The 27865-nt window shown below is 43.0% G+C and overlaps 1 protein-coding gene across 2 annotated transcripts; it reads right to left on the minus strand.

The window, feature by feature from the left end:
* On the minus strand, positions 1 to 27450 carry LOC142218617 (histo-blood group ABO system transferase 2-like). 2 transcript variants are annotated; one of them, XM_075287434.1, is made up of 5 exons: positions 27195 to 27450; positions 7156 to 7287; positions 3831 to 3890; positions 3093 to 3221; positions 1 to 989 (listed from the first exon to the last, which is right to left on the minus strand). In XM_075287434.1, exons 1-5 carry the CDS (start codon positions 27281 to 27283, stop codon positions 305 to 307), a joined length of 1095 nt encoding a protein of 364 aa, XP_075143535.1. In that variant the 5' UTR covers positions 27284 to 27450; the 3' UTR covers positions 1 to 304. The 2 variants fall into 2 exon arrangements, with proteins under 2 accessions (XP_075143535.1, XP_075143536.1); XM_075287435.1 differs by lacking the exon at positions 3831 to 3890.
* Positions 27451 to 27865: the final 415 nt, after the last annotated feature.

Consider the following 27865-nt stretch of genomic DNA (forward strand, 5'->3'; position numbering starts at 1 on the left):
TTTGGTTCTTCCTCGTAACTTGAGGGCAGGAGCACTCTGCTTTGGCAACCAGGAATACTATAAGTGTTTTTCAGCGGCCTTACTGTAAGTGCCCCGCCAAAGTAGAAGAGGAAACAACAAGGGGAGTATATTCAGCAAGACCAGCAAAGGTTACCCCCTTTACAAGTTGATGATAAAGTAGAGTTCAATGTCTAATACCCCTTTGCACCACACAGTGTAGAAGGGTATAGCAAAAATAGTTAAAATTTCCTTTACTTAAGAAATAGATTTTATACATTATATTACACATTTATATCACAGTATTTCAGTATCTGACTTCTTGGTGGTCTTTGTGCACTGCTAGGAACCGCTTCTTCTTGATGAATTCTCCATGTGGTAGACTATTATCCCAGATATATTCAGGAGAAAGGACCTTGGTAGGTTTATTGTACACTAGATATCTATTGAGATGAGATTCTTCTTGCCACACAGCCTCAATATAGTGTTTCTTGTCCTCTGTAATCCCCTTTTGGCATGCCACACTGAGTTTGTAAATTTCATCCACTTTTCCACCATATAATGCAGCCATGTAATAGAAGTCTCCTTGACCATACGGTACATATGCAGTAGATATTAGTCTTCGCTCATAGGCAAATGCCTCTGGTTCGGCAAGGAAAAATCCTGGGTGTATTGTAGCCACCAGGTCTCCGAGTATTTCGACTCCTACGTGATCATTGAATACCATATCTACATCGGCGCACACCAGGTAGTCTATCTCATTTGGCATATACTTCTTGGTGTAGACTGTGAGGATTTCCATTCTTCTCATGGACACATCTTGCCAGCGTTGGTCAGCAACCACATTGTGAAGTTGTAGGATGCGACCATCAGCCATTTTGGGTTTAACTACTTCATCGACTTTGTCCGTGAACACATAGTAAGTAACTTTGTGACCGACCATGAAGTAACGCTCTGCAGACTCCAGGAGTGGCTGAAGAAAGCGAATATACCTGAAAGGAGAACATTTACACCATTATTACTATAATTGGTTTTGTGGGCTGTGTTATTGTTTGGTTACTAAGTATGACTACCATATATCTGTAACAATAGACAAATACACGAAGGCAAGACAGTCTAATGTAACGTCAGATTTATCATCCAGCATCAGCCACGGTGATAAATCAGGTGTAGTTTCTGACTATCTATCTTAATTTGTATTGTCCAAGCTGAATATCTAGAGTTTTTACATATGTTAATACATGCCTCTAACCTACCCATTCCTGCCCATGCCCTCTTCAACCCCAATCAGTTTCTACCGTGCCCTCTTACGGTAATAGTGCTAACCTTTGTGCGATTTACAGTGATGAAGCCTCCATAGAGCCCTGACATAGTTTATTACCCCCTTAGTTCCCCTAAACAGTATAATGCCTCACACAAACTATAATATCCCCTTAGTGGCATTGACAATGTTATTTTTTCCACACAACTAAGATTCTCCATGCCATAATAGTTGTTCCCCTTCTTTGTATTGTTTCATCCCCCACAGCATCGGTGACTGCTCAAGAGCCTTGTATGTCAATAGCAAACAAGAGGAATCACTACCTAAATGTATAGATATGCATCTGGTACTTATATCCTGCATGTGGAAACCTGTGAAAATCCCTTGTTGAAAAAGATTTGGGCGTACTTGTAGATCACAAAGTTAACAACATGTAATGTCACGTAATTGGAGTCTCAGGGCAGCGAGTGAAGCATTGTAACTTTATACATCCAAAGTCTGACCTCACATAGATTATACATTTGAGTTCTGAGCATCGGTTAACTGTGTTTGACGGCAGGGGTCACCTATCACTAATAAGAGGTCACGATCGACAATCAGGGGACTCGTATGTTTATGGTCTCATTCATCAGTCCTATTAAATAATAAATCATCGATCAACTCCTTCAAAAAGAGGTGTCTAAGGGGGCGCATGTTTAAATTATATAAATGTTCCATGGGCAACATAGTGGATCAGTGGTTAGCACTGCAGGCTTGCAGCACTGTAGTCCTGGGTTTGAATCCCGCCAGGAATGACATCTGCAAGGAGTTTGTATGTTCTCCCCATGTTTGCATGGGTTTCCTCCCATTTCTACATAAAAAAACATACTTAGGGGGCATTGACACGGAGTAACGCCGGGTGTGTATCACAGCTGTACACGCCGGCGTTACAGCAGACTGCCGAACACTTCCCATTCACATCAATGGGAGCGCTCGTAAACGCCGCTGTTACGAGTGTTCCCATTGAAGTGAATGGGAAGTGTTCGGCAGTCTGCCGTAACGCCGGCGTGTACGGCTGTGATACATGCCCGGCGTTACTCCGTGTCAATGCCCCCTAAAATGGAAAAAAAAAATGTACATTGTGATCCCTATGTGGGGCTCACAATCTAGAAAAAAAATTCTACTCTAAAAACAAGCGGGCACATCTTGAAGAAGAAGGTTTATTTCCTAATGCTATGAGGAATAAAAACCAATAGAACGATGAATTTGTGGAACCGTGTTGGTGACACCATGGCACCCAAGGGACCAGTGAGGACTGTGATTGGGCCTCAGCAGTCACGTGGTGTGCACTGATGTCATGATGGTTGCTGCAATGTGTCATGACACCAGCGTGCACCACAGGTGTTTGGACACATGACCCATAAAATCAACCAAGAGGCTGGAAGAGAACTTCAATGGAGAGCCAGACATTGCAAAGCAATCCAGGGGAGGGAAGGTGAGTATGATATACGGAACCAGGAAAGAAAAAACAACCAAAAGAATCTTGACACACCAAAGCAAATCCTTTCTGTTCGATCAAAGTGGCCAAACTGAGGTTGACTCATTATGACCGTGTTACAAGATAACCTGAGTCATTGTGATATACAACAACGCTTGGGGATGGTGAATGAGGAAGCAGAAACTCAGGATGAATGGATCAGTGTCAGCGAAATTATGTACACACCATTGAGAAGCTTAAGATCGAAACAGAAGACAAGATTTTCTCTTCGCTATTTGCATCTTCTCAAAGAAACTGCCGTGACCCTTTTAAGCAGCTCCGTTCTCCGGTCTCACCTACTTTTCAATGAATACTTACTTTTTGACAGCAAATACAAAGAGTCCAATTCTTGTACCGTTGTACTGTCTATCTAAAGTTTTGATGTTATAGGTTCCATCCCAGATGATCGGGGCAAGCCAGGGAGTCAGAACATGGAGGGCCATTTTTCTGATGGGAAAAAAAGAATAAAGTCAGAATAACTTCACGTGATACAATGTGTTTCTGCGCCGTTTATACCGCTCAAGGCCCCGACCTAATGCAGGAAAACAGCGGTTCCATCATTTTTATTTTTTAATTTTTTTTAAACTTTATTAAAATCTTGTTTCTACTTTTTTTTGTTACATTAGGGAAGTTTTTTTTTACGTCTCTGTCTCAATAGGGAAATATTTTTGTCTGTCCTAAGCATGTCTATTATGTCATGCCAGGGGCAATGGACTGACAGCGGGAGCCCTCTCTTCTGTCGAAAACTTTTAGCTGCCACAATTACTATTGACTGACACATCTAAACATCCGAAGACCAAATTTATGGTCTCCGAGTCTGATGCCCAAGACTGTTAGCTACCACCTTGACATTGGGACTAAACTGCTTATAGCACTGCAATCTTCTTCTGAAGACTATCATTAAGGAGTATAGAGCCATTGTCTACATTTTACTCGATTTTTCTATATAACAATTTATTCTCATAGGAGGAGACAGTGAAGTGGGTTGGATTGCAGAACTAGGCAAATGTGATACCAATTACAACTCTACATAGGTCATCAACTTCTGTAATTTACCTGTATGTGACATGGTCTGTATTGGACATTTCATCTAAATCCTGTATTTCATTTGTGTTCCTGCAAAAAAATTTCAACAAGTAAAAAAATCCTAAAATGCCACATAATATCTAACATTGACTTCCAATGCTAATAATGCATATAATGGCTGCCTTGGAACAGTCACAGTCTAAGCATAAGGAGTGCATACATAAAGGGGTTACATGACTCTAACATTGTTGGTCATCCTTTGGCTAAGCCATTAATGTTACATCATGGGGAAACAACTGTTGGCACCCCAATCTATCAGGTGCTTGAAGCCGCATAGACACTAAGGCTGGTCTTACACGACCGTAGTGGTTTTTGCGGTCTGCAATTTGCTGATCAGCAACACAATTTCACTCCAAAAAGTCATTCTGTAGACATCCATGTCCATTCACATGCGTCCATAGAGTTCTATGCTGTGATGTCCTTGACTTTGTGGACCTGCGATATACATTGCGGAGCCCGGTCACGGCACGACACACCATGGATAAAATATCCAGTGGTGTAAGAGGCCTCACTAAATACAATGTGTCCGCAAATGGTCTGCAATTGAGAACCCACAATTGCGGACTTAAAGGGATTCTACCACTAAACTAACGTTTTTTCTAATGACCAAGGCTATTCGTCTCCTACCTTTAGATGTGGTCTCCGCCACGCCGTTCCGTAGAAATACCGGGTTTAACCGGTATGCAAGTGATCTCTCCGCAGCAATGAGGGCGGGCCCCAGCGCTGAAACGCCGGTGAGCGCGTCCCCATTGCTGCCCGAGAGCTGTTTCTAGCGCCGCCTCCTTCTTGAGCAGCAACTCCGCCTCTTCTGTCTTCTGATGCATTCCAACTTCCGATGCCTGCGCAGTAGGCTCCTGTATTGAACTACAAGAGTGACCTCCAAAAAATGGGAGTGGCCACTCTTGCAGTTCAATACAGGAGCGGCCATTTTTGGGTAGCCGCTGTATGCTCCTGTATTGAACTACAAGAGCAAGAGCTCTTGTAGTTCAATACAGGAGCCTACTGCGCAGGCGTTGGAAATTGGACTGCATCAGAAGACAGAAGAGTTGGAGTTGCTGCTCAAGAAGGAGGCGGCGCTGGAAACAGCTCTCGGGCAGCAATGGGGACACGCTCACCGGCGTTTCAGCGCTGGGGCCCGCCCTCATTGCTGCGGAGAGCTCATTTGCATACCGGTTAAAACCGGTATTTCTACGGAACGGCGGGCCGGAGACCACGTCTTAAGGTAGGAGACGAATAGCCTTTCTTAAGGCTATTCCAACGTGGTCATTAGCAAAAATGTTAGTTTAGTGGTAGAATCCCTTTAAATTATGTTCATGTAAGGCCAGCCTTATACGTAGATTTGGATTAACAAGATATTTGCACAGTTGAATATTGTGACCATGTGTATGGAAGGTTGTGGATTCGCTATGTCACCAAACCATTTTGGCTTTGGGCCAATTGTAAGGACGTTGTCTAAGTGGCAACCTTTAACCCCCACATGGAGATCTGGACTTTGTTACAAGGGCACCACCAGGTTAAAACCTTTTGGAGTGTTGGTGATAGCTGACCAAAGTGGTCAGAGGTTAGTGGCCAGATCACCAATGGATCAGGACGAATCAGAGTATAAAAACTGGCCAAGATCATGACTGTTGGCTTAGATGTCATAAAGTAAACAAGCAAGAAGTCAGGGCTTGCCCAGGTGCAAAGGTCAGGAACAACCTGAAGTCAGCAGGTAGACAGGGACAAAGTCAGGGAACACGTTGAGGGCAAACATAGCAAACCAAGTAATATGCAGAAAACTTTTACACTTGCAGACTGATAAAGATAAGATTGGGATGGCTTACTGGCATGCACCCTGACCCTTTTACCAGTAAGAGAGTACACACCCGTCCTATGGACAGACCCAGCAAAGAGCAGGCGCAGCGGGATGATCGTATGTGTATGGCAGTATGGAATAGCAGGGAACGGACACTGGCCTTACAATGTGTAAACACATTATCATATTTTATAGCATTTTACGTGCCGATGTTACATTTGCCTTCTAGAGTTTTAAGCAACTTGTAGATAAACAGATCTTATTAGAGGATATACAGTTTTATAACCACTGCTAGGTCACAGGTCATCGGTGTCAGATACAAGATAAGAACGTTATCCATAAAGGAAAAATAAACTTACTTTACCTACTATAGTTCATTACCTGGCAGCTAATTGGGGCGAGTTACTATGGCAGCGCGCCACTTGTTATTAGTACTCAGGTCCATGTTAGTTTTCTACAAACGCCATTGCATCTGCTGTCTCCAATTAGTGTCCGTACACAGATACACACCAGATAATCATTTCTGGCTAGTAAGTGCACAGATACAATCCATTAATGGCTACTAAATAAAGTCACGTCAATCCATTTCCACATCATAATGAGCAACGAATTCCTCCCGCTCGCTCTAACTATCAATGCTTCAATGTTAGTAATGAAGAACGTTTATCAGGAAAGACATTACAAATGAGCTGATCTATACGTGCTGGCTGGAACGTGACATAGCGATTGGATGAAAATCTTATCCGTAGATATAGTTATAAATCCTCCTGTCAAGTTACTAAACATTTAGCCAGTAGGATATAAATAAAGAAAACATTTGTAATTGTCGCACCCATGACAACCCGAATTTTGGAAATTACTATATTATTTATCGTGCACGGCGAACATCGTTAAATAAAATGCCAGAATTTTTTACATTGCGACCGTAGTCTTTATCCGGATCCAAATTTGCAGAAAAAATACAGTCCCATTCATTTCTTCTGCAGGTATAATTGTCGTGCTGCGATTTCCAAAAACGCAGCGGTTTTGGAAATTGTATTATTTTTCCGATCAGTATTTTTCTGCAATGAGTGGATGGGATTTGCTGGAATCCAATACCCCTGTGGTACCTCCATATGCAGCGCCTGCTAGGGGTTACCTATCTGTGCTGGGTTATTTGCGACAGGAATACTAACCTCTAGAGATGAGCGAGTACTATTCGAAACTAACATTTAGAATAGCACGCTCCCATAGGAATGAATGGACGCAGCCGGCGTCCGGCCGCTTAACCCTCTGCGTGCCGGCCGCTTCCATTCATTCCTATGGGTGCATGCTATTCGAAACGGGAGTTTCGAATAGTACTCGCTCATCTCTACTAACCTCCAATTGTTAATTTATGCGTGCGTTCCCATGAGGTGTAACAGAGTAATGACACTATGCAGAATTCTAATAAAATTTCCTTAAGAATTGCCCCAAATTTTTGCAGCCAGACATTTCGAGATCTGGTGTATTATAACTTACCTAAAACTTACGCCGTTTACAAGCAGCTTCCTCTCGCAGTGCTCCAGCTCCACCGACTTCTCTGCAAATTTCTGAGACCAGTTGATCGTCTGTTCTTGTTTAATTGGAAACACCAGATCAGCGTACTGTATGCTGTGAAGGATAGACACAATTAACCCCTTAGTGACCAGCCTACATTGACAAAAACCACATCAAGAACCTCGTCAAAAATACCTATTTGCGTTTTTTTCTGCCTCCCCTTAGAATCCGCCTGAAGATAGGTTATATTGTTTTTTTTTTCACTCCCCTGACTCCCATTGAAATTAACGGGAGACGTTTTATGAGGCGGATTCGGCCTCAAAATTAACCTGAAAAACTGTATGAATATACTCTTGGTGTCACAATTCTGTCCCTGTATGTACTGTATCTTATGTTTCAATGTTTTATTGTTCTTGATTTACTAAACAATTGGGAAATTTATATTTTGTTTTCTCATAAATCTTTAAAAAAATTTATATTATTTTTTTAGTCCTCCTTGGCAATGTATTATACTGAACTATGTTCCGAAGTCAATAGAATAGCGCAAGATACCAACCAATCAAAAATTATCCAGAAATAGGTATCAACTCTAAGGGTAAGTTCACACAGAGTTTCTTGGATCGGAACCTGAGGCGGCCAAAAACCGGGTAGCCACGACTGAAAGCCATGTACTGCATCGGCATCCAGCAACGCACTCTGCTCCGGATTAGGCCCAGTGAATGGAGGAGGGAGTGTCTTCAGGACGAATTGCAAGGTGATTCGCGGAAGAAACGGCTCCCGAAAAAAGACCTGAGTGGCTCCCATTGATTTCAATGGGAGCCGTCTTCTTGGTCAGGGTTTTGAGGCGAATACGGCCTCAAAACCCTGACTAAAAAACTCAGTGTGAACTTACCCTTAGTAGTTATTGTATGGCTCAATGGGCCAGATCAAAAATACATAAGCCACAAAATCTTACTGAGTTTCCATTGTGGTTACCACAGATCTTTAGGAAAAGAGCATAGGCAGGGAAAAAGGGGAGCAAGGGGTACGGAAGGACATACAGAGGAAGAGTACAGCAGATGCATAAATGGAAAAATGCTGTCCCTAAAAAACCCTAATTTAATTATCCTTTAATGCCCTAGAATCCTATCCCGGAGCACCTGTCCTATCTAGCGCAGAACCCCAATCTGTTCCTAATCCCGACAGACCCTCAGTCCAATCTCACATAGAGAAATAGTGATACAGAACAGGTAATGTGCAAATAACTAGTATAGCCAAATCTCAATATGCATGTTTCATGTATAGTGTATACGTTCAATAGGGGATTATAGAGTTAAACATGCCAGTATGTCAGACACACGTCCATAAGGCATGTGCACAGTCAACTCTGAACATATATACAGACTCACACCTATGTTTGTTTTCCTACAAGAGGTGTAAGAGGCACTGGACATAAAGTGCATGAAAAAGAGCCTTGTGCATACCTTGTGAACGTGTGTATGATCGGGAGTGAAAATCGTCCGTGTGATGGATGGTTTTTTAACATCCACCAAATGGCTGCATTAAATTCAAGAGTTTCATGCACAAAGGTGAACCCAGCCTTAGACAGGCAGTCTGAAAATACACCAGGTTTATCACAGTGACTGATACTGGATGATAAATCTGGCATATCTTTACACTGACTAAGCTGCAGCTTACTATGTGCCAAAATTTTTCAACACTATTTTGGCCCATTTTTGGGGCTTTATGGCACATTTAAGCCATGTCATCTTTTTATGAGATTCCACGCACATATGGAGCATGTCGAAAAATTCTAGCCCAACCTAGATGTGTCACATTGCACCAGCGATGCGCCATGTTTACTCCATTGTCTAGTTGTACCCACAATACTAACCCTTCCTTCTAAAATCTTTCCTTGTCACGAACCTATATATAATAAGTGTCACAGTTGAGAAAACTTCTGTAACTGTACCCTGATGAACTTTTGAGATACCTGCGACGTTTGGGAGCTCCCCCTCACCCATTTCAACTATTACTGAAATATTTTGCCAACAAAGAAACTATACAATCCTTAATCCTTGTCTCAACAGTGTTACATGTAAATCCGGTTCTACACAAATTGTGACAGCAAGTGTGTGATATTATTATAGGGATCGATGTTGCAAAGAGCATCTATTTCAGTAGCTTAGACCCCCAGTGATCCCTATCTCGGAGTCTTCTGCGTGACTAGAATAGTGATGCTCATGGTTGTCCCCCACTCCTTTCATTTCTATGTGACTAAAGATCAGCGCACTGTCAGTCTCATAGCATCGACTTTGTATCGCGTCAGTTCATTCATTAACTTATTTTGTGTATTATGTATCACAGCAGCAGCATAAAGGATATATTCACAGACGGCGGTATCTTTACTCTGCTCCACTTTATTGGTGTAATAAAGTCACCAAGTGGTGGATTGCAACTTTTTTAACTCAACTTGTTTTTACACCGCTGTTGACAGGTTATTGCTATGGTCACAGTGGACAATGCATCTGATTTATGATGGAGATTGCAGATCACAATAAATCAGAGCAACCCTTTGCGTTGTTGGGATTTTTCACACGCAACACATAATATGACAAACTTGTTAACCTGCCACAAAGCGTTTTGCTGAACGTTTTACTGCATTTTCTTTTTTTTTATGTAGATTGTGAGTCCCACAATGCACATTTTTCTCCTGTCAGTATGTCTTTGGAATATGGGATGGAAATCCATGCAAACTCCTTGCGGATGGTTTTTTGCCCTTGGTGGGATTTGAACACCAGGACTCCAGTGCTGCAGTGCTAACCACTGAGCCACCGTGTGGCCCCTCCGTTTTACTGCATTTTCTTCTCATGACTTCTTTGGTGTCAGATGTCATGAAATATCAATTGAACTACATACATTTTGGGTTGTAACATTTTTGATAGGAGCATAACACGTATTTGATGGGTCTAATTATATTGTTTTGGTTATACTCTGGCTCTTCCGGAATTGGGGACAATATCTTGTAGGTATTGATTGTGCCGTTCTCTCATCCTGGGGACAGAGAACATAGCTGATGTACTTGTAGTTTCTTAATTACAAATGACAAACATTACTCACGTGAAATACTCAAACATTACTCATGCGAGGTACACAAGTTTCATTGTGGAGTAGGGGAGTTAGTGACTGCCAGTGGTGTAGTTAAAGTCTTGTGGGAGCCGGTGAAAACTTTGTACAAGGCCCTATACCCCCTCCCTGCTGCATATTCTTGATAGTGATGGTTACAGGTGTTTCAGCTTTAGGACCCACAACTACAGTGATCAAGAAGTGAGTGAGCAGCGCCCGGCATATAAACAATACTGGGAACTGTGTGCTGTGGGAAACAGCTGATCTGCAGGGTCCTAACAGTCTAAGAGATCTATGAGATGAGTGGCGGTCTAACACCCAGGGACACTGTAGTGCTTTTGTGAGCCCTGTAACTTCTTTTCGCAGTATCTATTTTATAATCACAATGAATTGTTTTTTACAGCCTGTAATAATAATAGTGCAAGACTGCTATAAAACAGTGTATGATGTGAATAGTAAAAGGCCCCCACACAGTATTATATGCTCCACACTGACCTCACACACTATAATGTGCTCCACAGTGGCTCCTACACAGTATAATATGCTCCACAGTGGCCCTCAACCACAATAATGTGCTCCACAATGGCCCAAATACAGTATAATATGATCCCAATGGCCCCCACACAGTATAATATGCTCCACAGTGACCCCACACAGTATTATTATATTAGTCAGACCCCAGAATATAATAAGTAGAGGCCCAGGGGAGGCATCCTTGCTCTGTCGTGCTCTCTTCAGCATCTCAGTGGTTACTTGGGGTGCGATGTTATCATTACACTAGCACCCCCATGTAACCGCTGGGGCCCAAACACAGGCACAGGCCCATAAGTGATGTCTGAGGTGTGTGATCTCAGTCAAAGTCTGGAAGAACTCCAAAGATCATGCAAGGCAACTATCAGAGTCCCAGGAGAGGTTAGTTAAATAAGTATTTGTTATTTTTAATCACCTCCTCTTGGAAGGCTACCATTGGAAAGGGGCCTGACAAAATCCCATAAACAATGTATCCAGCAGTCAAGGAACCAGGCTTTCCTCAACCGCTATCATGGTGGTCTGGGACCCTGGCCATCTCCAGCTGACAGCAGGCCTTGTACCTCTCCAGGCCCAGTCGTTACACCTCTGGTGGCTGCCATACAGGCACTGATCCCCAAAACCCACAAGGGTCAGTCATTTTATAGGTAGATAATTTATCAGTTTTGGCATGTGGGAAAAAAGTGGAGCAAATGCATGCAAACATGGGGAGAACATACAACCTCTATGCAGATGTTGACGATGGTCTGATTCAAACCTAGGATACCAGCGCTACAAGGCAACAGTGTTAACCCTATTACCCAGGGTAACAGGTTTTCTCTTAGTGGTCATTTACAGTACATGGCTCTGTTCTGTGTCCCCAGCCACATTTCCTGGACTGATCATGACTGTGTGATGGGAGTGCTACTATACTGACCTGAAATAAAGCTGTGAGTATGTTACAATAGCGCTCTGGGCATTCAGGAGCCTCAGTGCTTCATACCTTCTATAAAGGAGCGAGTTGCATTGACACAGCCGTGGTCAGTCTACGAAATGCTGCCGAGCTTATATATGAAAGCAATGACACCATTCCTTATACTCAAGAATAGAGATGAGCGAACACTGTTTGGATCAGCCGTTCCGAACAGCACGCTCCCGTAGAAATGAATGGAAGCACCTGGCATGGCGACCGGCCGCCGGCAAAGTGTACATGCCAGGTGCTTCCATTCATTTCTATGGGAGCGTGCTGTTCGGAACGGCTGATCCAAACAGTGTTCGCTCATCTCTACTCAAGAATAGTTGTCACCACACAAGTCTTTCAATGCAATGGGTACACATTAGTATTTCATCAGCTTGTGTTTTTTTAAAGATGCTAGTAAAACTTTCAGACTACAAACACTAAGCAGCTTAGAAAAAGTATGTGCACCTCTTCTGACATTTACAAGGATAGAACAATGGATGTGATAAGTTGTCACGGAAGGTCCTCTATGCAAACTTGATGTGGGTGCGACTATAAGGGAAATGTGACTCCATATGCTAGTCCCTTCACTCAGGCTACAAATGGAGTACAACACACCCAAAACATTCCACATACCTAGGAAGACCACTTATCGAAACAAGTCCGAACACCATGCAGACATAAGATACTCACTGGTACTGAAATCTACCAGCCGACAGGTAACAGACAGTTTTCAACTTAGACTACAGGGTTAGGGTTTTTTTTTTTTTTAGTGCCGCAAGAACAAACGTTTAAAGTATTAGAATTCAATATACAAAGGTACAGTAGGTAATGGTTACATATGTAAAAGACGTGGAACCGTGCAAAAGCAGTTCAAAAAGATAAAAAAGGATAATACAAAATCCCCCTGAAAAGCCTAATAGTTCCTTCTTCCCAGCGACATGGGCAAAAAGTGTACGCAATGGAGCTCATCATACTAGGCTAGTTTCATAGGAGCAAAATTAGTTAAGGTTTTGTAACATTGGAGAAAACCAGAGTATCCCAAAAAAATCCAAATAGGCCATGGAGAGACCGTGTACCCGTCATCAATGGATTTATACCCAAGACCTCGGCACTGCATGCCAACAATAATAACTGCAGAACCAAGCTATACATATGTAGCAGAGCTCAATAAGTTCTCAATGCTCCTGTAGCAATCATCAAAATCATTATGTGTTACAGACCTTCTCTCCTTCCTTATATTTGTTAGGCTCCTCTATTATTCTTGGTTATTTGATGACCACAGTTATTAGACTGGTAATACATGATGACCATTCAGAGAAATGGCCGTGTCTGTAATACAGGGACAGAGAGAACTGATTTTACACCCCCCTCCAATTATGATCCATATATCCTAATAAGACATACTGGACAGAACCTGTTAGGGCTCGTTCACACGTGAATAAAGGGGCGGATTTTGACAGCGGATTTCGCTTCAAAATCCCCCCCCTTTACAATGGTGGTCTATGCAGACCGCCGGGCTTCTTTTTTCCACTAGCGGCGGGCTGCTGCTAGCGGAGAAAAGAAGCGACATGTCCTTTCTTCAGGTGGAAGCCACGGCACGCTGGACCGCGGCTTCTGCCTAGCGGCAGTACCCTCCTATGTCAGCCCATTCATTTGAGTCGAAATAGGAGGGGAAAGCTGTAACCGCGATGGTCGCGGCAGGCGGGTTTTGACCAGAGAGAGACGCGGCTCACCGCGTCTCTCTCTGTGTCAAAACCCGCACAGGCGCCCCACGTGTGAACTAGCCCTAAGATCACAATTAGAGGAGCGTAGAGGTGAGTGAATCGAAGTTGCCGAAGTGGAATTTGATCCGAATTTCAGCTAATACTAGATTTGCATTGAATCCGGATTTCCTCAGGCTTCGTGGTACTGAATCATTTTTTTCCCTAAAAATGGCTGCTGCACGTTAGGACATGTGGCAAGGAACGTGCAATCACCCACAATGCCATGCGTGCAGCCAATTAACAGCCAGCCCTGTGATGTAACAGCCCTTTAACCCCTTCACGACCGCCCACGGCATCTGCAGCAGGTGTTGTAACTGACAGCTAACACCCTGCTCCATAACCCCTGGTCGGAGCACATCTCTGATTGCAGGGTTTCACCCCTTAGATGCCGTGCTCAAACATGACCGCTGCATCCAAGAATTTTCGTCATGCTGCATGTCCCCCTTGGTTTCCCCTGCGGTGAGATCAGGGGGTGCCGATATGCATCTTCTGCAGCCCGGAGTCTGCTAGTAGCCCCCCAGTACCTGGTTGATCCTGCCCAGAAGTGAAGAAGGCAGCCTATCCATCTGCATAGGCTGACATCCTCTATAGACTGCAATGCGTGTGTATTGTAGTCTACAGAGCTGAACCAGTGATCAGTGCATCGCTGGTTCAGGTCCCCTAGTGGGACATCACTAAAATCCACTGCAAGGCACAGTGTTCTACACCACTATACAGGTTCTCTGCAGTCAGTAAATAGTTGGTTTTTTACCGAAATTCGGATTGAATCGTATTTCAAAATTTGGCTAAGCTGCTGAAACAAATTTTTTAAATACTTGCTCATCTCTAATCACAATACTATAAATCACAATGTCCGATCTATATGCTGGGGTGGAAAGTGCTGTATATATTTATTACAATCTTGGCTGCCAAGAAGAGTACAGTTCCAAGACCTGGATCTTAGATTACTAAGCAAGTTCTGGTATTATTTCTTAAATACCAAGATCTGGAAATTTGTTTAAAGACAAAAATTGTCTGTCAGTGGCAGAGTGTAATACAGGCAATATGGTATATTAATTTTAGCAGTGGAATCGCAAGCATTTTCCCTATATATTTAATAGGGATGAAGAAAAAAACCAGCAAAAACTCAATAAAAAATGCTGCGAAAAAACAAACACTTTTTTCTGCTGTTTTTTAGCTGCTGTTGACTTTGCCTTAGCCATAAAGCAGGTTGGTGAATTGCAGCAAAAGTTCCTCGTGCAATAATCCCTGCACCACAATCTTCAGGTGAATTGTGCTGATAAAGCTGGTGTGTGCAACAATCTAAAGAACCTACAGAAGGATTTGCCCATGACCTTTGCAGATCTTCATGCCAGAGTGCAAGATCACTTTAATCATGGTGCCAATGGTGCACTTGCACCCGACTCTATGGTAGCAGGGGCCCCCTTGGGACAGCCCTGCATTTAGAGCGCCGTCCCAGGCAGTTTGTCCGGGCTGCCTGACTCTAACTGATCCATGTCCAGAGAAATTTCATACAATGGTGAAGCATTTTACCATTCGGCCCCTATCTTTATTCCCAGTGTCTTGGGCATTAGGTGTGATATGGAGATATCACTTACATCACGCCTCTGACTACTCTGGGATGGACCAACTGGAGGAGTACAGCAACGGGAGGGGGAAAATATACTATAGGGCAACTGGCGGTGGACAAGTAACTGGGGGAAGCTTGAGGGGAACAAAATATACTATGAAGGCAACTGGAGGGAGACAAGAAACTTTGGGGCAACTGGAGATGGACAATAAACTGGTGGGGCAACTGGAGGAGGCTACTGTCAGTGTGTAGGTGTACAGCCCATCGGTATGTGTTATGGTAACACCCAGATATTAATGCTTGGATAGAAGGAGAATAGGAGTCTTCACTACAGATATAGTGTTGCAGGGCCACAGTGGGGAATGGGAAGGGGCCCTTTATGATAGGTCGACAATATCAGAGCTACACGCAACACTGGTCATCTGTCTAAATAAGATTGTTCGGGTGAGTTTCATTGCTTGCCAAACACCGTACTCTACATTGTGTAGTGACTATGTTTCGTATTGCAGCTCAACCCCATTCCCACTTCAATGAAACTTATCTACAAAAGGCCAGGTAACCAATGAAGCCAGTAACAGAAAAAAGTAGTAGAGGGAAGGACCAGCCTTTGCGGAGAACAGGCGAGGAATCAGCGCTCACCAGATTTTTTGTGTTATATGAAAGTCAACTAGTGCCTAATAAAGTTGACTTTCATATAACACAAAAAATCTGGTGAGCGCTGATTCCTCGCCTGTTCTCCGCAAAGGCTGGTCCTTCCCTCTACTACAGATTGACGTCCCTTGTGACGGCCATCAGCAGCTGCCTTCCAGTTTTCTTACTGGTGTTTGCCTACTCTGTTTATAGGTTGTTGTGTTCGACACAACCAAATCAGGTGAGCGGACACCTGATTGTTTGTTTATTATTATTTTTTTCAATATACCAAGGGTATTACACAAAGAACGGCTCGGTGCCGGGGACCTTGTGTTTTTTCTTCTCTTTCTAGTAACAGAAAAAAATTGTGTAAAAAATATATGAAATTCTTGGTCATTTTTTTATTCAATTTCATTCAGAGTCTGAGTAACCAAAACAGCCATTCATGGATTTTATAAGTTATTAGTTTTTGATTAGTGCTTTCTCTGGGCCCTCGACCACCATGAAAATTGCCTGGGGTGTCAATGGGAGTACAATGGGCGCTGCTTCCTTCTGTGTAACTGCCCCTCTGACTGATGAGTTACTCTACCAGCACCAGAACCAGTTACAATGCTGAAAGTCACCAGTGAGTGTCTGCTGTATGACCCAGCTGGCACCTGCCATGTTTCGAGAGAGCAGCTGAGCCCTCCCCATATACCCAGTACAACATTATTATCTACATGTACATCACATGTCAGGAAGGAGTTAAGGAACACTTTGCACTAGAAGAGTTTTTTCCATATAGGTTCTCTATATCCTTCAGTATACCGATGGAATGGCAAAGTAGAAGCTATCGTTTTATGATAAAAAAAAAAAAAACAAGCTAAAAACAAAAGATAAAGTCTGTGTATTTTTTTCTACTTATGTAAGACTATAGCACTAAACAAACAGACTTACAGCAACCCCCAAGGGACCCGTTGACATTATCAATATAATGTATGAAGCTTTACCAAGATTAGACCCCAAGCAAGAGCCGGCAAACTAAAGCCAATGGCTTATTAAAATGATAGACTCTATCTCTCCATCCGTGGATTGTGGTTAGGTTGGTTTTGTGGGCAAATAATCATTATATATGTATATATTATATATATTGTGAGGGTGTGAACCCAGAGGGCGCTGTAGAACGAACGGAAACAGGGTTAAAAAGGACTCTGACCACACCCTTGAGTGAGAAGGGGCTCCACTCCAGAGGGAGTGCACACAACAGGAGAGTGCTGCTGGTGACCTGCCGGAGCAGGTGGACTGGACCAGTTGGAGACAGGCAGGCGGTCTGCCCCAAGAAGGTTGGATTCCAGAAGGAGCCCAACTCCAGAGACAGAGTGTTGCTGTTAGTGTCCTGCAGGTGCACTGGGGACCAGTTGGAGACAGACAGGAGGTCTGTCCCAAGAGGACTGGATTCCAGAAAGGACTTTGACCCAGACTGGTGAGAAGAAACCTCAGAGTATCTGCTGTTTATTTGGCACCCAGCGCCACCAACACCTCTGTAAACCCAGGAAAACCACTTACCTTTGATGCTAAATTACCCCCAATTGTCACAATATATATAGATCTTCAGCTGTTGTCACGTATAAGGAAGAGGCAGCAACACAGAATATATGTAGTTATGTCATAAATCATACCTGAAGACAAGAATTATGTGTAACCCCAGGCACCTTATGGCTTATGTATTACCTGTAATTCTACTAGTAATATATATTTTTTTAACTGAAACCCCATGTATGGGTGCGTTCACACGATGTAAAATGGAGCGCAAGCTGGCAAAATTGCGGGCGCAAAATAACGCGGCGTATACGCTCGTAACTCCCATTGAAATCAATGGGATCTTTTTGAGCACACAAAATGCTGACACGCGTATACGTGCCAGCTTGCGCTCCATTTTACATCTTGTGAATGCACCCTATTATCACAGGCAGAGAGAACTTCTGAATTGGCATCCCTGACTATTTTTTTCTGTATCCTGACAGAATTACCGGGCAACTAGGGTTGAGCCGATCTTGAGATTTCAGGTTCGATTTCAAAATCCGATTTTCAATCATTTTCCAGCCGATCATGATCGTGAAATTTGCTCGATCACCGATCGGGATCTGATCTTTTCTGATCCCGATCCTCAACCCTAGTCAATGCTTCTCTATGGGAAAAGTCACTTGGGCCCCACTGGCTGGAAACGCCGCGATTTGGACGGTATAAATCGTGGTGATTTACAGTACTTGCAAAGTGGCTGGGATTCATGCGAATCCCATGCTCACCTTGCAGAAAAAATCGCAGCACGGACACGCTGCGATTTCCAAAACCGTTGCAGTTTTGAAAATTGCAACATGTCAATAATATTTACAGAAACGCTGGCGGCTTTCCCATAGATATAATTGTAACAGAAGGTCCACGGAGGAAAACTCTGTGAACTTATTGTTCAACACGCTGCAGGAAGAACCGCAATGTGTTCACGACACGGTTGTTCCCACAGCACTTTAGCGTGGCGGTTCCGGTCCATTGGGCCTTAGCCTTAAAGTGCAAAGTTTCCAGGTTTTGTACAGTAATGAAAACTGAAGAGGATAGTAGAATATTACAGGGAGGTCTTGGGAAGATGGAAGCCTGGGCAGAGACTTAGCAAATGGAGTTTATTGTAGACAAATTTAAGGTTGGTCAAAGAAATAACATGTATGATTATGTACTGAATAGTACGTTACTGGGTAAGAGTGAAAAAGATTTGGGGATTTTGGTGTACAGTAAGTTTACCTTTAGTGACCAGTACCAGGCAGCTGCTGCCAAGGCAAATAAATTCTATAAATGATTTTCCTGGCTGCCTCCTGTAAGGCGCATGTGTTTACCCTTGAAGTCACGTACCTGGGCTAGGCTTATCAAACATGTGAAAGTAATAGGAGGCGGTTGGATAATTATGAATGTGCATGGAGAAATTAAGAGTACTGGGCAGTCCAGAGAGATGGACTGATCAGGTACGACAAACTCCCCCTGAAGGAGAGCATGCCAAGGCATATAGAAATATAGATCAGGGAAGAATTTGTGGCCCCCAATGCAGGTTTTATAGTGATGGCCTATCCACATCTGTATCTGATCTGTGAGTATTGGACATCTGGGACCCCGCACAGATCAGCAGTCCCAGCAACTTCCTCCTGTGGAAATGTCATCCTTATGAAACTTACATAAAGAACTGGAAATCCCCTTTAAGACTTCTAACAAGTCCTAAAAGTGGAAATCAGAAATATTTCCAATAATTTCCAAACTCCTGGAAAAAGCTTCATGAGAAAGTTCTTGGTCAGCAATGCCTTAGTATTGGGCTTCATATTCGTGTTACAGTTCAGAACAGGACTGGAATCTGATCTGACTGGCTTCGCCAGGTCGACCCAAACAATAGCTAGGCTTAGTGGCTTAGTGGTTGCTTTTGAGTTATACTGCCTGTGTGACTACTCTTATTATAATCCCTCCTGTAAGGCCTAATCCAGAGAAGTCATGGACCAGACTCTTTAGGTTAGATGAGCATGATGTCAGAAAACCTCAGACGAGTGAATGAGATCATTATGTGTCTATATCCGAGTTTCTTCTTTGAGGATGTAACATGAAAGTTACTGGAAATCTGCTGCAATGTACAGTATTTCCCATAGCAAATCATGTATTTCTTAACACTTGTTATATATTCATCAAAAACTGAGCATTTTGGTGCTTTGTTTATCCAAATCCCTTCAGTCGTTCCAAAGATATAAGCCCTGTTATTGTTTAGGCAAATTAGAGTAAACCGGCCAGGTCAGTAGAAACACTGTCTGACATATACAACACCCAGAGAAACATCAAACTGCTCAAGGTGTCAGTGCCTGATGGTATACGACATTTCAGACCTGGTGACGGGTCAACGTTAAGGCCTATTACATATTGTGGAAAACTATGCGCATCGGGTAAGCTACGATTTCCAAAACCATTGCAGTTTTGGAAATGCAGCACATTGGTTATACCTACGGAGACCCTAGTGGTTTCCCTATGAGTATTATGGAAGCAGAAAGTCCACAGAGGAAACCTCTACAGACTTTCTATGAAAACCACTGCAGAAAAAACTGCAGTGCATTGCCGCCGCGGGTTTTCCCGTAGCGTTTCTTTGCTGTATGTGGGGCCTTACCCTAACATGTTTTTAACTGGTAATGGACCATGGACTGTATATCACAAGATCATGGGCTCTACATGACATGATCAAGTGATGCTGGGTTCAGAGAGCATAAAATGCTCACCGGCGCTAACGGCCGGACACTTTTCAAACCCATTCAAATGAATGGGTTTGAAAAATGCCTGCAAGTTTCCGTCTCCTGCCCAGTTTCGTGCAGGAAACGGAAACCTGCAGAACAGAGGCCCGGGCGCAGATGTGAACGAGCCCTAAGCAGAATAAATGACATGACACTGAAGAAGAAGCGTCCTGCTCGATCTTGATGCAGATACCGCAAAATATTTAATCCCAGAACCCACAGTGTGAGACTACTACTGTTTAATGCCAATGTGTCTGAGACTAATAGGCAAGTAAATCCGCATCAGGAAGATCAATATAATCTGGTGGATTAAACAGGGATAGAATTTAGAAAGGAATCTTATGCAGAATACAGCCTCAAATTCCTTTCCAAATTTCTTCATGTGACTGGGCCTAAGAAGGGTCATGTGACCTTTTTTTGTTAGAACGGCCTTCAACAATAGCATAAAAATCAGCACTGAGGCCTGATTCACATCAACGTTCGGGGAGTCCGCTTGGGGACCCTCCAAACAGAAACCTATATGCATTAAAAAGCGGTTACCTTAGGCTGAAGTCACACAGGATTTATTGGACCGGATTTTGACATGGAATCCACCACAGAAGCCGGCTCAAAAAACCACCTCCCATTGACTTCAATGGGAGCCATTCACTTCCTTTTTCCGCTAGCGATTTCTTTCATTCATTTGGGCCTAATCCAGAGTGGAATGCCGCGACAGTCATGGCTAGCCACGGGAGGCGTTTTTTGGTCTGGATTCTGAGGTGGCTTCCCACGTCAAAATCTGGTCCAAAAAAACCCCATGTGAATTCAGCCTAAAAAACCACACAGGCCTCATAGACTGTAATGAGGTCCGTTTGTTTCCACGCAAAACATGCGAAGAGAAAAGTGCTGCTTGCAGGACTTGACTCTTTGCATGTTTTGTGTGGAAACTGGGTAGAAACCACACGGACACCATTACAGTCTATGGGGTACGCGGAATTTCCAGGTAACCACTGTTTAATGCGTATAGATTTCCATTCGGGGGGTCCCCAAGCAAACAGAAACCCAAAACCTGATGTGGACCAGGCCTGAGACCCCCAACCCCAGGGGTGGACCCAGCAGCAGAAATAAAAAGTATTACACAATGTAACAAATCTGATGTTTGTGCAACATACAGAAAATCCGGATCCTTAGAGGGAGAAATACTCTTTGTAGTCATTCTGGTTAATGGATGAAAATCCTTAGCAAGACGCCACCTTTATACATAGCCAAGAATTAACTAGAACATCCATTTAAAGTAAGATGTCAATTACTTTTGAGAGGGATTTAAGTTTGATGAACGAAAAAAGAACAATAAACGCCTACTAGGTTTGCACATGAACGTATTTGCTTTATAACTACTTGAATAGTCCATTTCATCCTCTTTGATCCATTGCTTTACGCATTACATAGAAAACCTAGTGTTACAATTAGAGATGAGCGAACACTGTTCGGATCAGCCGATGCAAATACTGTTCGGATCAGCCGATGCGAACAGCACGCTCCCATAGAAATGAATGGAAGCACCTGTGACGCTGACTTTGCCGGCGGCCGGCCGGTGTCACAGGTGCTTCCATTCATTTCTATGGGAGCGTGCTGTTCGGATCGGCTGATCCGAACAGTGTTCACTCATCTCTAGTTACAATCAATTAAAATTGCTGAGTCTGAATATTCTGAAATTTACATTTACGTTTTTGCCGCTGCGGAAACACCGCAGAAAAAATAGCCGCGTTTTACAGTACCTGCAAAGTCAATGAGATTCTGGTTGATCCCATCTATACATTACAGAAAAAAATTGTGGGGCTTTAGCCTAAAGGTGTATTCTGGTCTGTGCAAATAAATGTAATATTTGTGTAAATGAAAAGATTATGTATAGCGCTTAGGCAACCAGTAAATCAGGATCTACGGGAAAGTCGCAGGCACGCCATGAGTAGATCACAAAACCATAAGCTGACCATAAACTATAGATACTGAAGCTTGTTTTTAACTTTCGGAGCAGATTTTGTTGAAAAAAAATTTAATTTTTGAAAAATATTCTGCTCTGCGTTTTATAGCTAAGGCCAGGAGTGGGTTAACAAGAAAAAAACTGCAGCAAAAAATCTATAGCGCCTTGTTCTACAAATAATTAATCAGTGCAAACATAGGCAGGTTGATAAGTCTAAGCATATTCTGTTTCTTATTAAACCAGAATTTGGTTGGCACATGTCGGCACATTCACGTCACACCCCAGCCTTTACTGAGAAGTCATACCCACAAATCTAAGAAGTCAATTTTTTTTGTTTTTTTAGTCTAGATGCGCCAAGATGCACCACATTGCCTAGTGGTAACCACAATGACAAAACTGGGCTTATGTGTTTCCTCAACCTAAAGGCAGTTGCGCATGATAATGTGCTAGCCAGTGGCTGTGAATGAATGGCACAGGCAGCAAACGGGCAACACAATGATGTCACCCATGTGCCGCCCGTTCACCAGCTGTGCTTCCATGGCCCTTTTCATTCAATGAGTAGGACCTGTTCCATATTTAGCAACCCGGACTGTCGGCCACACACATGACCGTGTCATTCATGGTCATGTGTACAGGCCCATACAAAATAATGGGTCGGCGTGCTATCCAGGAAAAACACAGATAGCACCCTGATCTCGGCCATGATCGTCTGCAAGAGGCCTAAGGCTAAGGCCCTATGTAGTGAAACGCAGCAAAAAAATGCTGTAAAAAACCATTGTGTAAACACATTGCGTTTTACCTTGATGGTAAGTCCTGGACCTACTGAGAACCGGGACCTACCATCAAGGTCCCGGGAACTGCGCAAATACTTTGTATCTCACTGTAGCAGCTTTGAACTCTCCTGATGAGTTTTAATAGTAGCGAAACGCGTAGAGAGAGAGATACAACTGTGTTGGGGGAAAGTTGATGCTCACCTGTGCTGAGAGGGGACGAATGCGTGGGCTTTAACCCTTTGTGGCCAGTGAACATACAATTCTATGAAAGGGTAAAGGCTGTTATTTGCATCTCCAGTTAACCTAAGGAACTGCAGACCCATTGTTTAGTGTTAATTGTTCCCTGGGGATAGCGCCTTCCATGCCTTCCTGTTGTTCCTTATGGCATACGCTATGGGTGTGCACTAAACCCTTCTATTATCAGGGTTGGCGGTATCATATTTCTATTAGCTCCTTCTTTGGCATTAGAACTGAGATATTGAAATCCTAACTACAACACATTTGAGGGTGTAGAGAAATAGTAGGATAGTGGTCCGTGAGATACGTCATTGAGACTTGTACATAGATCTTTGACCTGTGTGGGCTTTTAATAATCTCTAGAAATCCCCATTGGAGATTATTGCTTTGGTCCCTGGATGATTATCATACACTATAAGCAGCAGGATCTTTAGAGTGGGGGTTGGGAGATGTTTTATTTATTTATTGGAAATAAAAGTTTTATTTTAGACGGGTTATTGTTCGTAAATATGGTTACCCAGTTTGTCCAATACTACATTAGACTACAATTGAGAATGTTATGGAGCTCATTGGCCAAATCAGTTCCTCAAAAAGGGTCCTTAGTGCTGTGATAACACATTATTATGCTGCAATATATATATATATATCTCCCTATCTTATAAAAATGAATTCTTGTCTGTCTGTCTGTCTGTCTGTCTGTCTGTACTCTAATGCGAACCAAACGACTGGACCGATCTTCACCAAATTTGGTACAGAGATACTTCAGGTATCCGAGAAGGTTTAAGACGAGACTCCAACTCGCTCGGACGTACCGTTGCTGAGATACAGCATTCCAAATACAGTGCCCCCCCCCCCTTAGCCAATACAAACCTGCAAGTCTTTCACTCATATTCCAACTGCAATACACACGGTCACTCCACATGCACAATACAACACTGATATCCAAACTGAGATACACGCATCAGAGGATTAGATACACAGATCAGCACACAGTATCACATGCCAGAGGATTAGATACACGGGTCTGCACACAGTCCCACACACCAGAGGATTAAATACGCATTTCTGCACACAGTTCCACACACTGAAGGATTTGATATGTGCATTTGCACACGGTTTCACATGCCAAAGAATTAGATACAGGCGTCTACACACAGTTCCACACTCCAGAGGATTAGATACGTGCGTCTGCACACATTTGTACACGCCATAGGATTAGATACACGCGTCTGCACACAGTTCCACATTCCAGAGGATTAGATACGCGCATCTGCACACAGTTGTACATGCCATAGGATTAGATACACGCGTCTGCACACAGTACCACATGCAGTAGGATTAGATACGCGCGTCTACACATAGCTCCACACGCCAAAGGATTAGATATGCACGTCTGCACACAGTACCACACGGGGGAGGATTAGATACGTGCGTCTACACACAGTACCACATGCCATAGGATTAGATACGCGCATCTGCACACAGTACCACATGCCGGGGGATTGGATACGCGCGTCTACACACAGTTCCACACGCCGTAGGATTAGATACGCGCCTCTTCACACAATACCATACAGGGGAGGATTAGATACACGTGTCTTCACATAGTTGTACACGCCATAGGATTAGATACACGGGTCTGCACACAGTCCCACACACCAGAGGATTAAATACGCACTTCTGCACACAGTACCACATGCCATAGGATTAGATACGTGCGCCTGCACACGGTTCCACATGCCGAAGCATTAGATACAGGCGTCTACACACAGTTCCACACTCCAGAGGATTAGATACACAGATCAGCACACAGTATCACACGCCAGAGGATTAGATACACGGGTCTCCACACAGTCCCACACACCAGAGGATTAAATACGCATTTCTGCACACAATTCCACACACTGAAGGATTTGATACACGCGTCTGCACACGGTTCCACATGCCGAAGGATTAGATACAGGCGTCTACACACAGTTCCACACTCCAGAGCATTAGATACGTGCGTCTGCACACATTTGTACACGCCATAGGATTAGATACACGCGTCTGCACAGAGTACCACATGCCGTAGGATTAGATACACGCGTCTACACACAGTTCCACATTCCAGAGGATTAGATACGCGCGTCTGCACACAGTTGTACACGCCATAGGATTAGATACACGCGTCTGCAGACAGTACCATATGCAGTAGGATTAGATACGCGCGTCTACACATAGTTCCACACACCAAAGGATTAGATACGTGCCTCTTCACACAATACCACACTTTGGAGGATTAGATACGTGTCTATGCACACAGTACCACAAGCCAGAGAATTAGATACGCGTCTCAGCACACAGTATCACACAGGGGAGGATTAGATACGCGTGTTTACACACAGTACCACACGGGGGAGGATTAGATACGCGCGTCTACACACAGTTCACATGCCATAGGATTAGATATGCGCATCTGCACACAGTACCACATGCCGGGGGATTGGATACACGCCTCTACACACAGTTCCACACGCCGTAGGATTAGATACACACGTCTGCACACAGTACCACATGCCGTAGGATTAGATACGTGCGTCTACACACAGTACCACATGCCTTAGGATTAGATACACGCGTCTACACACAGTTCCACACGCCGTAGGATTAGATACGCGCCTCTTCACACAATTCCACACGCCGTAGGATTAGATACGCGCCTCTTCACACAGTACCACACGGGGGAGGATTAAATACGTGCGTCTGCACACAGTACCACACGCCAGAGGATAAGATAAGCGCGTCTGCACACAGTACCAAATTCCGTAGGATTAGATACGCACGTCTGCACACAGTACCACATGCCGTAGGATTAGATACCCACGTCTACACACACTTCCACATGCCGTAGGATTAGATACACGCCTTTTCACACAATACCACACAGGGGAGGATTAGATACGTGCATCTGCACACAGTACCACATGCCAAAGTATTAGATACGCGCATCTGCACACGGTACCACACGCCAGAGTCATTAGATATGCGCGTCTGCACACAGTTTCACTTACTGGAGGATTAGATACGCGCCTCTTCACACAATACCACACGGGGAGGATTAGATATGTGCATCTGTACACAGTACCACACCAACAAGGATTGGATACTTGCATCTAAACACAGTACTACACGGGGAAGGATTAGATACAGCTTTACTCCAGGTATCCATAACAACTGATCACAGGTTTTTCACTGACATCCAAAATGAGATACACATAATCACATGACACTTATGGACATACACACAAACCACATACAAAATACACCAGTGCAAAATTGGACAATTCTTATGGGGCCACTACACAAACATAAAATGTAATATACCCGTGCGAAGCCGGGTCCTCCCTCTAGTATATATATATATATATATATATATATATATAATTTTTTATTTTTTTTTAATATAAGTGCTCAAAAAATAAGCATCAAATTATCATGCAAAAAAATATTACAATTGCCCCATAAAACATGTGAACTTTATAGAAGTTGATGGATTCTGATCGGGATGGGTTCTTAGCCTATATATATATATATATATATATATATATATATATATATATATACAGTATATATATATATATATATATATATATATATATAATCTCAACAGAGCCACTCTTTTGTTAAGGACACACATTCCTTTTCTGCTACGAAGACCAAGAATGTAGCACAAAAATTGCACCAAATTCTCCCATTTTTAATGCTATTTTTACTTATTATATTTCTTGATATTTTGCTCTCCATTTTTCAATCATCCAGCTAAAAGCTTTCTCTTATCCAGATTCAACCTTTGTATCAGAGCTCTATTCTACCTGGATTTGACAAACACAATACAAATTACTGCCAGATTTTTTTTTTCTGAGGTTTTCTTGCTCTCCATGTCAATCCATGAGCAGAATTTCCATAAAATGATTAATAAGTTGTATCATCCCTGCAGATTAATTTTTTTTACCAAAGAGTGGATGAGATTTCATAAAATATCATCCAAATTTTCTGGACGTGTAAAACCCAATTTTGTTTCAGCAAACATTTACACGGTGGTAAAAACGAGGCAAAAATTTCAACATTTTAGCTCCCAATTTTATAGAACCCAATGATTCCTCTAAACAGAATTTTGGAATCAGACTTTATTGATTATTATTTGTTGCTTACAGAAATTTTGTGAAAAATTATACAAAGAAATGACTTACCAAAATCCTGCTAGAAACAGAATGAAGACAACAAGGGTCCCGATAATGTACGACCTTGCAGTCAGCATATTCTTCCAGTTTCCTTGCATTTTTCTACGTCTTGTCGTTACAGCTTTCTACATGTAGAGAAAGAAAGGTATTGTTCTTCAGAAAGTTAGTAGATTCTGTCATTGAAGCAGGTGTGCCAGAGGTATGACAAACATTGGCCTATCTGAAGGTAAATCGAAATTTGTTCGGAAAAGTGATGTTGGTGACATTTCCTCGTAAGAATTGACAGGAAAATGAGTCAGTGGCTGAGGTGGTGGTGGGGCTGGGACGTAATCTCCTCCTCCTCCTCCTTCTAGTATTTCATTCACATGATAACTATACACACACACCTAGAATTTTTGTCACTAACAGATGGTAAGCGTCCACAGGGACTTCCTTGTGTTATTACACCTTGCAGAGATTACATAATACCAGTTTATAATGTGGGTGGTAGGCGCCTATGAGTCCAACGGGAGAGTAAAGATATTGCACTTTGTATTGGTGGTTGGTGTATGCTGAGAGGGGAATATGGGGAAAATGTATTAATAGTGTATACATTTTAGGCTGGATTCGCAACAGCGCTCGCTTTCTGATCGGGGGTTACGTCCTCTGTTTTGCTTGAAAAATGCATCCGTTCCTCTCAG

This window comes from Leptodactylus fuscus, chromosome 9 (genome assembly GCF_031893055.1).
Source record: "Leptodactylus fuscus isolate aLepFus1 chromosome 9, aLepFus1.hap2, whole genome shotgun sequence".
Lineage (NCBI taxonomy): Eukaryota > Metazoa > Chordata > Amphibia > Anura > Leptodactylidae > Leptodactylus > Leptodactylus fuscus.

Coding starts and splice junctions, on each gene's coding strand:
- LOC142218617 (XM_075287434.1), bottom strand. CDS start 27,283: ATGCAAGGAAACTGGAAGAATATGCTGACTGCAAGGTCGTACATTATC. Junction 7,288..27,194: donor CTGTTTCTAGCAGGATTTTG/GTAAGTCATTTC, acceptor TATCCTTCACAG/CATACAGTACGCTGATCTGG. Junction 3,891..7,155: donor GTAAACGGCGTAAGTTTTAG/GTAAGTTATAAT, acceptor ATTTTTTTGCAG/GAACACAAATGAAATACAGG.